Here is a 10,537-nt window from a genome sequence, read left to right as displayed (position 1 = left end):
GAAGCAGGCTCCAGGCTCTGAGCTGTCAGCACAGCCCTGACGCGGGGCTCAAACTCACCAACCGTGAGATCATGACCTGAGCCAAAGTCGGATGCTTAACCAACTGTATCACCCAGGTGCCCCAAGTTTAAATTTTTAATAAAGTTCATTCAATAATATGAAACACAAAGGACCTCAAATAGGAACCTGATTTGAATCAGTCAAAAATTATAGATACCGTAGTATCTAATCTGATTGAAATAACTATTACAAATTGTCTCAAAATAAATACATCATAGGGGTGGCTCAGTTGGTTAAGCATCTGACTCTTGATTTCACCTGAGGTCATGATCTCACAGTTCCTGAGTTGGAGCCCTGAATCGTGCTCTGTGCTGACAACGTGGAGCCTGTTTGGGATTCCCTCTCTCCTCCTCTCTGGCTCAAGCTCATGCTCTCTCTCAAAATCAATCAATCCATCAACCACCATAAATTTCAATAGCATATTAAATATTTTATTTAAATTAAGAAATAAAATTACATTTGTTCCACCATTTCAATAAAATCTAAAACTACATACAAATGATCTATACACAGTTCCTTGGGTTCCATATTTTATGTATTTCAGAGGTGTCATGAAAATATATTTTTCATAATGAATACACTGTATTCCAAAATTTAGTATATAAATCCAGACATAATATATATTATATACACTGAATTTAAATAACCTAAGATAAAAATCATTTTAAATAGAGCAATTTACCTCTCTGTAATGAAAGTCCCAACACATAGGCTATTTTGACATGTGGATTACATCTAGGCAAATCACTCTTTGTGAATACTATTCATCTTGGAGTAAAGTTCACATAAAAACATGGTCTTTGAAACATGCTCTATTTTAGAGAAACAATAAATGTGGGCCCAATACTTGCAAAATGGTAAGTTTCTTTTAATCAAACTGATCTAATTTTAAGTTTTTAGACCATCAAGTCTCATTCAATTTCCCCTAATTTACCTAGTTACATCAATAACAGGTTTCATTTATGAGCTTGCCCTTAACCCTAAAAAACAAATTTGTTTACAACATTTCAAACTTAAAAGAATTTTAGTCTTCAATTTAAGATATATTTTTACAAATCTAACTACAACAATTCTTTCTTGCAATGCTTTATTATATAACAACTATTACAATTTTTATTTGACTCCAGAAAATCCATTTAGATCAATGCTTTTAATGACTCTAAAAGCTTCTGAATGTATTTTATTAATATTGGAGTCAAAATTCTAGATTTCTATAGGGATATCATATCAACACCTCTTCTTTAAACTGTTTATTTCATCTTGGTTTTAAAAGTCATCAAATATTACACTGCTAAAAGATTTTTTTCTTTCTTGGCTTTGGGCTATTCAGGGTCTTACCTATCTCAAAACTTAAAAATATTGTTTTCCTATTCTAATAATACCATTTAAGCATAAATTTGAAGGGATAAAAACAAAATGTAGTTTAAAATTTTATCTTTACAACCTGTTATGACGTGTCCACCAGATCACAGGCTTTCCTCACTAGAAAAGCTAGCTTTAAACCAAATACTGATTTTCCTCCTGCAATTCACACTTGTCTATTGAATCAGTTACCCAATCTTGTTGCAGGATTTTAAATTTTCTCTTAAGAGTTCTTCGAAAAGCTTTCAAATTTGCAACACGACTATGATCCTCCCCAATGATTACATGAGACACTCCCTGAGCTAAACAAGAAACTACTTTTGCTCCATGAAATCGAAGTTCCAAAGCTGTAAAAGCTAACCTCGTCCCCTCGATTTTGGTACTCAGGTCATTAACAACAGCATACAAGTCCAAATAAATAATGTGGTGTCGAAACATACTGAGTGGGGAGTGGTCCCAGGAATATCGATATTCTAAATTAGCAATCATGGAAGCTGTTTCTCCAGGACTTTGTTCGCCGGAATTTTTAATTCCTGAGAACACTTCTTTCAGTTGGTTCAAATCTGTATCAACGAAATAACTATCACCATAACAATCATATTCACGGGCAAAATGCTGCTTCGTCGATGGGCACATATGAATCATAAAGCGAGGTTGCCACGGAACACAGCTTTTGGTCTTAAAACACTCTAACAGCCACTCAGGCTTGACAACATCATGTTCATTGGAAGAAATTATGTTTTTCACCCTGATGTTCTCGGACCCTGCAATCACACAGTAGGTGTCTGGGCCTGGATTTTGTACTATATAACCACCAAATTCCGCAAGTCTGTTCTCCAGATCGGGCTTTGGATGGCTGTTTGTTCCACTCATAACACAAAACTCCACATCTTCAAATACATTAGAAACTTTGTTTACATTAGAAAGGTTAGGTGCTTTTAGGTGCTCAATGATTCCAACAACTTTCTTGATCCTTGGGGCAGCTTTCCGCCTCTTCTCTTGTGGTTCATCATCACCCCCGACATAAAGGTGTTTGGACGCAAGCTTTCCAGATGCTTTCCCTCGAAGTTGTTCTAAGTCATCTAGGGTGGTACATTCATACCACTCTTTGTCTTCTCTGATCTTTTCAATTCGGGGGAAACGCAAGGTGCAGCCAGTTTTATACATCTCACTGGGGACGATCTCTGTTGCTTTAATCTGAACGATGACAGAATGACAAGGCTCAATGTACACTTCTGGCTTCTCTGTTCCACATAAGATGCTACTTGGTGGAGCTTTTTTATGAAAAGGCTTCCAATGCTTGGCCAATTTCAAACCCAGATCATACAGTTCTTTCATGGTATAACCTGAACCAACACGACAGAGAGTGTGAAACATGGAGGGCTTTTCACCAGGAGGAGGTTTCTCTGCTACAGCACACAGAAAATGAGACATCATTCCGCCTCGCGAACCTTTACCCCAATAGCCCCCCACAATTAAGGTGTCCAGTTCATCCATCAACCCATCGACATACTCTGGTTTAATTTTTAACCATCCTTCACCTCTTTTGTCTGGCTTGTAAATGGATAGAGGGTGTTTGATCATGATTCCCTCCTCTCTTTTGTCTATTGCTTCATTCAAAGCATCAATTACTTCTTTTTTCGTATGAGCTTGTGTTTTTTGCACTATGTCTATCCTACCTGGTATTGGTGTAAAAACACTAGTGAGAATGTCGTACCTCTTTTTCAGGGTCTCACGCCCTAGCTTTTTATTATTAACCATCAGTACGTCAAAAACACAGTAACAAGTTTGCAGATCGGAATCTTCCACCATTCTCTTGATATCGAACTTATTCCCCTTTTGCATAAAAGTTTGTGTATTAGGGTTGAAGGCCATCATCTCACCATCCAGGATACAGGTTTGCACATCTGTTTTGAATGCACTGTGAATGAATGGTGTAAGAGAGCCTTCCCGTGGAGAATCTCCAAACTGATCTGTATAGTTAAACCCGTTCCGGGAGAAGTACTGATACACATCCCCATCCTTGTGCATTTGCATACGCTCACCGTCTAGCTTGGTCTCAATGTAGAAACTCTGGTGTTTCATGTCCTTCTCAATTCTCTCAATATCTGCTATGGCAGCCAGCATTGGTTTAAAGGCAGAGAATAAAGTGATAGAAATATCAGTAAGTCCGACGGAAGGATCGTGCAGTTGCCTACAGACTTTTTCAAGATCCGTGGTGACATTATGCAACTCGGCAGCATCGTTGTGGAAGGCAGAAAATACAGATTGCTCACTAAAGCCAAGTTTCAAGTCCTTGACTATCATCCGTATAAGCCACTTTTGTTCCAGTGCTGAACTCTGACTTATAAGCTGAAGAAGACTCTTTTTTATTAGGTCCTTTCTTCTGGCAGAATTATTGCTGGCAATTGAGTCTAAAAGGTCATTTACTTGCTGTACTGTTAAACTTCCTTTCTGCAAACATCTTGGTTTCAACACGAAATACGCAATCATCGCAAAGTCTCCAGCATCTCCACGAGTTCCAGTGGGTGTCCTGTAATTTAAAAGCTTAAGGGCATCTTTTCCTTCTCTAGGTAAATTAAGCAATTCAATATAAAGTTTAGCAAGCATGGTTTCTTTGATTCCATAGGCCATTCTTTCTCTTTCGAGCTGAGGGAGAATAAGTCTCATTGCTGGATAAAAAGAGTCCCTGACATCTTTTTGGTTCTTATGAAGGGCATCATGAAATCTTCTCCAAGAATCTAAAAATTCCCTGAAGTGTCTGATTTTTTCTGCCCGTCCTTTACTTTTCTGTATTCGTTCTAAAGTTGAACATAAATCTGCAAAAGGAACGTGAGACGCAACAGTTTGTGAAGTCTGTGGGGTAGCCATAGACGCGATGCGGAATCCTCTGGTTTAGCTAATAAGGAAAAAAGAAGAACTTTAAGTCAAAGATAAACTTCAACTGAATATTTAACGTAAAGACTTCACAGACAGTGCTTCGTTCATGATAAAAGATTTATCAACATTTGCAAAATGAAAGTGAATCAATGCTTATAAATTCTGTCCCTTTTCCACCTCTACATTTAAGGAAAATCAACTATTTTACTTCAATTCTATTCCGTATTTATTACTAAAAGTATCAGCAGCTCCACTCACTACATTAGCAATATTGAAATCGACTACCTCGTCTTTCTCCGTAAACTCCAACTTCTATTGAATTAACTATTCCGTTCCTTATTCAGTGCATGATGCAAAAGAATAACAACAGAAAAAGAAGGCTCAATGCATTTCATTTCTGGCCTTCTGAGGTAAGGCCTTTCCTTTTATTTCTCCTCTTTTTCTGTCAGACTACCACACAGCCTCAGAAACAGATGTTTCTAACCACCAGCTCATGGAATTGAATTTGGCTTTGCAGGAAGTTTGGACTCCTACACAGATAGGAGTTCACCACAAAAAAAAAAAAAAAAAAACACCCCAAAAAAACAAAAAAACCCCCCCCCCCCCCCAAAACAGCTACTTTCTTCTTTAGGCCAAACAAAGCCTATGTCTGTCTGTGTTCACTTTCACATCACCGCTAGCTTTACCCAATCATTCCAATCAATATTCAAAACCCAACTCAAAATAACTTCCACCTGAAATCCTTACTTGACTTACCTCTTCTAACTATTTTGTCTAACTGTTTACAGCTTCATAAATTTAAATTCAGTAGTACATTTTTTGGGTTCATATTCTCATCTCATGCCTGTTACCCCTAACAATTCACCGACCACATATCCACCAGGCACCATGCTATGTTTCTGCTTTAAGAGAGCATATGTTCTGTAAAGAAAAAGGGGGTATGATGGAACTAATTACAAAATGCTAAGTGCTGCAACAAAAATAAATTGTCACGAGACAGTTGTCCACTGAAGTATCTTCTAAAGTCAGAGGAAATAATGAGTACCTTGCTGGGCTAGGGTCTAGACTATTTCCTAAAGTGGTCACCACAAGTGTGAAATTTCCTTAAAGTTTCAAATATTCATGCAAGTCCTATTAGAGTCTATAAGATATCAGAGCTACTATGTGATGTAAACCATAGAACACTAAAATCAACTAACTTTTCCAAAAAAGACTTCAAGAAGGGGCTCCTGGGTGGCTCAGTCAGCTGAGCATCCAACTCTTGGTTTCAGCTCAGGTCATGATCTCAGGGTCGTGAAACCCAGCCCCGTGTCGGGCTCCATCCTGAGCGTGGAGCCTGTTTAAGATTCTCTCTCCTTCTGCCTCTCTTCTGCACACACACGCACTCTCCAAAAAAACCAAAGACTTCACGTAAAATGTGTGTTCTGGGAATAAAAACCACGTTTTATCTTGTGGTTTCAGACACCTCCTGGTACATCCCCGTCAAGCCTCAGAGCAGCTGCACAGGGAGGAGGGAGCCCCGTAGCGGTCTCAGGGACGGTGAGATTTCCCCACAGCAGCAAACAAGCCACAGGCACCATCAGTACGAGGCTATGTTGCCTAACATCTGGCGTAAGAAATCACATGGCTGGTTATGGTACAGCCGTTACTACCCCACCAGTCTCCTGAGGTCAGGAGTTGTAATTTGTGTCAGTAGTGCCTGGCACTTAGTAGGTTTGTTTGCTGAACGAATTACTCAACATCTAGAGTGGAGTTCCTGGAAAAGCACACGAGAAAAGGCCAGGGGCTGATTGCATTCACTCCCCACTATGCCTGGTGGGATTCAGTCTGGTCAAAACCATTTAGCAGCTATGACTGCACAGGGCAAGTTCCACAACAGCCATTTGGTGGCCTTTAGGGGAAAAGGCTCCACTTCTCAGTCGAATTCCTAACAAAGGAAACTCAACTTCTGTTGGGTCAGTTAAGACCAAGAAATAAACCCATGAGAGACAACTTTCCTGAGGATTTTGTCTTTGAATACAGTAACTGCTTCCTCTTGAGGTGTCTTATCAGCGTAACGGACTGAACCACCTGCTTATGTTTACTGTCTTACTTTGCAAAACATGCCCCCTTAAGTCAGTATGCTGTGGTATATAATGTTATATTTACAACCCATATATGATGTATAAAAAATGAAGAATGTTGAGAAATTCTTCTTTGAATGTACAAGGTGGGAATACAGTTTCCGATCTATCTGAATATTCTACTTGGTCTCAGTTTCCTTCAACAAGTTCCAGGCAAAGACTCAAATTACTTTATAACAACACTGAAATCTAGGTAATGGGGTGGACACCCATGTAAGCCAAAACTGCTATAAATACAACAAGGATTCCAAAACTAGTAACAAATGAACAGGTTTAAATATTTTTACTCATTAAAATTGTACCACTGCTTTTACATGTTCCCTAATTTTATCTTCTGGATTCTGGGTTTGTTAGTTGATGTTTTTGACTTGTGGTTTGTGGTTAGGGTTCAGGCTCCAGGGTCCAATGTTAGTTCAACTCTAGACTCAAAACTTAACAGCTGTGTGACATGGGGAAACCACTTAATTTCCCTGAGAGTCCTTAAGTGAAAAATGGGGTTAATAACTGCAGATGGTAAGAGGAGGATGAACTCAGATAATTTACATAAGGTGCTTAACACAGTAGTTGGTAGCTGGTAAATCCTTGATCAGTTTTAGGACTATACTGCTTGTTGACGCAAGTAACATTTAAAATATAAATATTATAAAATATTAAGGAAATAAGAGAGGGATATGCTTCGCTTTTTGATAAATAAGCAACTTTCAAGAGAATGAATACAGATCATTGATATTACAATAATGACTCATCGTCCATTCAGCAACTGCCTATATTATCCTAAAGTGACACAATGAAACATACCAGCAAGGTTGCATTCAGTGAATATGATGCTTTAGTGCTATTTTACTGCAGAGAAAGTGACTGGTACAATTTAAGTTTCCTTCCTGCAGCCCCTTCAAGAAGATGCGCTTCCCTGTGAGACAGGGGGTTTACAGCAGCCTTTATACACTTGTGATATTTGGGGAGACTCTAACCGGAGAGAAACCTGCGATAGGAAAAAGCCAGAAAGCTGTGGGAGCCAGGAGGTTGACAGAAGACGAAAAGTAAGAAGAGAAATAAGGTGGTTCCCTCTAAGGATACTGTATCTCTCTCCAACTGCACCGGGACAGGCCTGCAAAATCTCTGGAGGGGTCCACACCACTCCCCCAACCCCGCAAATAAAACCCGCAACGGATCCGGGGTGAACTCGCCCCGGCTTGGGGAGAGGGGGTCCCCAGAACCAGACAGTCCGCAAACACAGCATCACAGCAGCCAGCTGCGTTCCCGAGAGGCAGGCCCCTCGCCCCCGCATCCCAAGGGTGCGGGTCCAGACCCAGAACCCAGAACCAAAGACCCGGCTTCCACCGCAGCGCGGTCGCCAGGGCGGCCCGCGACCCTCACCTGCGACTCCGGCCGGGGCGAATGGGCCGAAAGACTTCCTGTCCCGAAACAAGAAAAAAACTTTAAAGACTATAAGCAATCGGTGGGCCGAAAAGACGCGGGGTGGTTCCCTTCGGCTTGGGTCACCCCAGCCCAGGGTCTGTCTGCCAAACGTACCCCAACCCCGTTCGCTCCGGGGACTCCGAGCCCCCTCCCGGGCCGCGCAGCCGCACAAACACCCCACAGCACGCGAAGCCCCAGGTGCGTTCTCCAAACCGGAAGCCGCAGCCCAGGGAGCCGGTTCCACCAGCTGTTCCTGGCGCAGACGCAATCTCCACTTAAGGCCGGGGAGGCCCTGACATCATGAAGATGCTTGCGCAGGCGCAGTCGCAGTCGCAGTCGCATCTGCAGGCCTTGAGGGCACAGGGATGATGTGCGCACGCGCAGTGACGTTCGGGTTGGGCACTGGTCCGCCTTGCATGGCTGAGGACTCCAGGGAGCCTGGTGGCAGCGTGACCACAAATACAACTCCTGTTAGCCTCCCAAAGCAGCAGGTGCTCTTTGCCAGTGTTTCACCCATGAGAGTGGATTTTGTCTGAGCGAGGATTTTGTCTCCCAAGAGCACTTTGTGCACTGGCTCCTTCCTTGGAATGTGAACCTGAGTCTTCCCTGGCCTTGGTCTGCACACTAGCAAGTGACAGCCTCGTAGAGTTCTGTTTGCTGTTATGTAAACTGTACCAATACTCATCTCATTGGCTGCTTGTGAAAGTGCCCATAATTGAAAAGGGCATCTTGCCTCCCCAAACATCAGACGTTTCATTTAAATGGAAAAATAGGCTTGTCCAAAATTGCTTAAGGCTGTCCTTTCCTATTTGTTTCTCATGATGGTACAGCTTGGATGTGAGTTCTTGTCTCCTAATACAGAAATAATACATAATTCATAAAAATACATAATATACAATTCATAATACAGACATAAAGAGTTGCATGCCTGGAAATCAACTATGGATTCTTCTAGTGTCTGTCCAAGGAGTCAAAATAAAATTATTTGGCAAATCTTCACTGAGCACCAACCATGATATAGTAATTTGCTAGGCATTCAAGATTGAGATAAAAACAAACTCAGTCCTTATGTTCCAGGAACTGTTGATTTCTACTAATATTTTGTTTTGATTTGTCTTCTTTCATGGAGAACTGAAAAATTATCCATGACGGTGGAAACACCTTTGAGAGTTATTTCCTCTTGCCATAAAATACTGTTGCTTTAAGGGATGATATTTTAAGAAAGTGATATTTTGCTGCAACAGTCTCTGAGAACATTTTAGAGCTACTAAGTGCCCTTTGGGGTTGTCTAATGTTCAAAAATCTCATTTTACAAAACTGTCACTTATTTAATTCACAGCATTCGTTTGTAGCAGAGCTAGACTTAGCCCAACAACATTCAATTAATTTCCTTTTATGTCAAATGCACCTAGGTTATCCAAATATTTCTCTGAAATCAGCTATGAAGTTTACAAGTCACATGATACTCTTTTGATGGTAATTTCTCCAACTACTATTCAACTGAATTATCAATTTATTTTGGAGTAGCGCCCAACAATGTTGGTAATGGACCCCCCACAAGAGTCCATCTTATGAAAGGGCATTTGTGCGCATTTATACCTTGTTCAGCATCTACTGAGCTCCTATAATGTCAGAGTTTGCACTTTGTATTACTGGGAAGAGAGGAACCATGGATTATGAAACCAAACTCCAAATTGATTCAAATCCTAGTCCATGATATTTTAGCCTTTCTAATCCTTGATTCAAAGATAATCAGGGTTTTTCATTAAGTATCTTCTAAAGTTGCTGTGACTATTAGTTTATTTACGTTAAGTGGTCTATCTTAGTGCCTGGCATTTATCAGGTGACAAACAACAAGAAGCTAATATCGAGAGCCTGGCTTTGACCTGGAGCTCTCCATCTGACGGCAAGATACATGTTTTTTGTTTTGTTTTGTTTTGTCTTGTTTTTTTAAATATGAAATATTCTTTGTATATATAAAATAGGGAACAGAGAATAGGGAATGACCAAGGCGGGGGGGGGGGGGGAGCAGACATCTGTAGATAAACAATTTAGTACAACTTGGTGCCTTGGGAAAGTGAAGGTAATGAAGCACCAGCTTCAAGGGCCCCTTTGTGTGGACACGTCCCAGGCCCTGGGCTCTAGCAGTGTTCCCTGGTCTTGTGCTTTTGGAAAAGTTGCAAAAGTAAGATAATTTTGCATTCCTGTTCTTTGGAAGGCCCTCTAAATCTCCTCACGTTCAGGCCTCATAAAACCTCCATCTGCCCGTGAAGGTCCATTCTGATAGAGGTAGGGGAGGGCTGGGTTGGGAGAAAACAGAAACAAAATAAGTTACGGATGCGTTTTTAAGGAAGTACCGGAACGCACGGTACATACCCCTCCTAACTCTATTGGCCAGACACGCTGTTTTAGGTAATTAATCCTAATCTGTGTACACGCTTAGAGCTGTGTCCCAAAGGGAAATCTGGTGCGTTACCAACACTCACCCTGGGGGCCTCGGATGAGGGGCAGGAGGCCTCCAGGTGCCCCGGGCTCAGAAGCCGCCGGGTCCGGTCGCCCACCGCGAGTTCCAGCGTGCTGGCGGCCAGGCTCCAACGTATCTTGTCCGTGCCGGCCACCGTCGCCGGGGACTCCCCCGACTGTGGTTTGTGCGCATGCCCGGGAGGGCGGGCCGGGTTCCCACTAGGAGGAGG

General features: G+C 41.6%; 1 protein-coding gene across 5 annotated transcripts; it reads right to left on the bottom strand.

The window, feature by feature from the left end:
• Positions 1–469: 469 nt before the first annotated feature.
• Positions 470–10,443, bottom strand: LIG4 (DNA ligase 4). 5 transcript variants are annotated; one of them, XM_040487090.1, is made up of 4 exons: positions 10,331–10,443; positions 7,959–8,696; positions 7,803–7,840; positions 470–4,321 (listed from the first exon to the last, which is right to left on the bottom strand). In XM_040487090.1, the coding sequence occupies exon 4, from the start codon at positions 4,291–4,293 to the stop codon at positions 1,558–1,560; it is 2,736 nt and encodes a 911-aa protein (XP_040343024.1). In that variant the 5' UTR covers positions 4,294–4,321; positions 7,803–7,840; positions 7,959–8,696; positions 10,331–10,443; the 3' UTR covers positions 470–1,557. The 5 variants fall into 5 exon arrangements, with proteins under 5 accessions (XP_040343024.1, XP_040343022.1, XP_040343025.1 ...); XM_040487088.1 differs by having other exon boundaries at positions 7,803–8,696; XM_040487091.1 differs by lacking the exon at positions 7,803–7,840.
• Between the last annotated feature and the right edge of the window lie 94 nt (positions 10,444–10,537).

The sequence above is a fragment of the Herpailurus yagouaroundi genome, unplaced genomic scaffold, assembly GCF_014898765.1.
Source record: "Herpailurus yagouaroundi ecotype Mexico unplaced genomic scaffold, PumYag 164, whole genome shotgun sequence".
In the NCBI taxonomy this organism is placed as follows: domain Eukaryota; kingdom Metazoa; phylum Chordata; class Mammalia; order Carnivora; family Felidae; genus Herpailurus; species Herpailurus yagouaroundi.
The sequence above is the reverse complement of the archived record's forward strand: the minus strand, read 5'-3'. Positions and strand labels throughout refer to the sequence as shown.

What these genes read in the sequence shown, in the direction of transcription:
- LIG4 (XM_040487088.1), bottom strand. Translation starts at nt 4,293, where the DNA reads ATGGCTACCCCACAGACTTCACAAACTGTTGCGTCTCACGTTCCTTTT.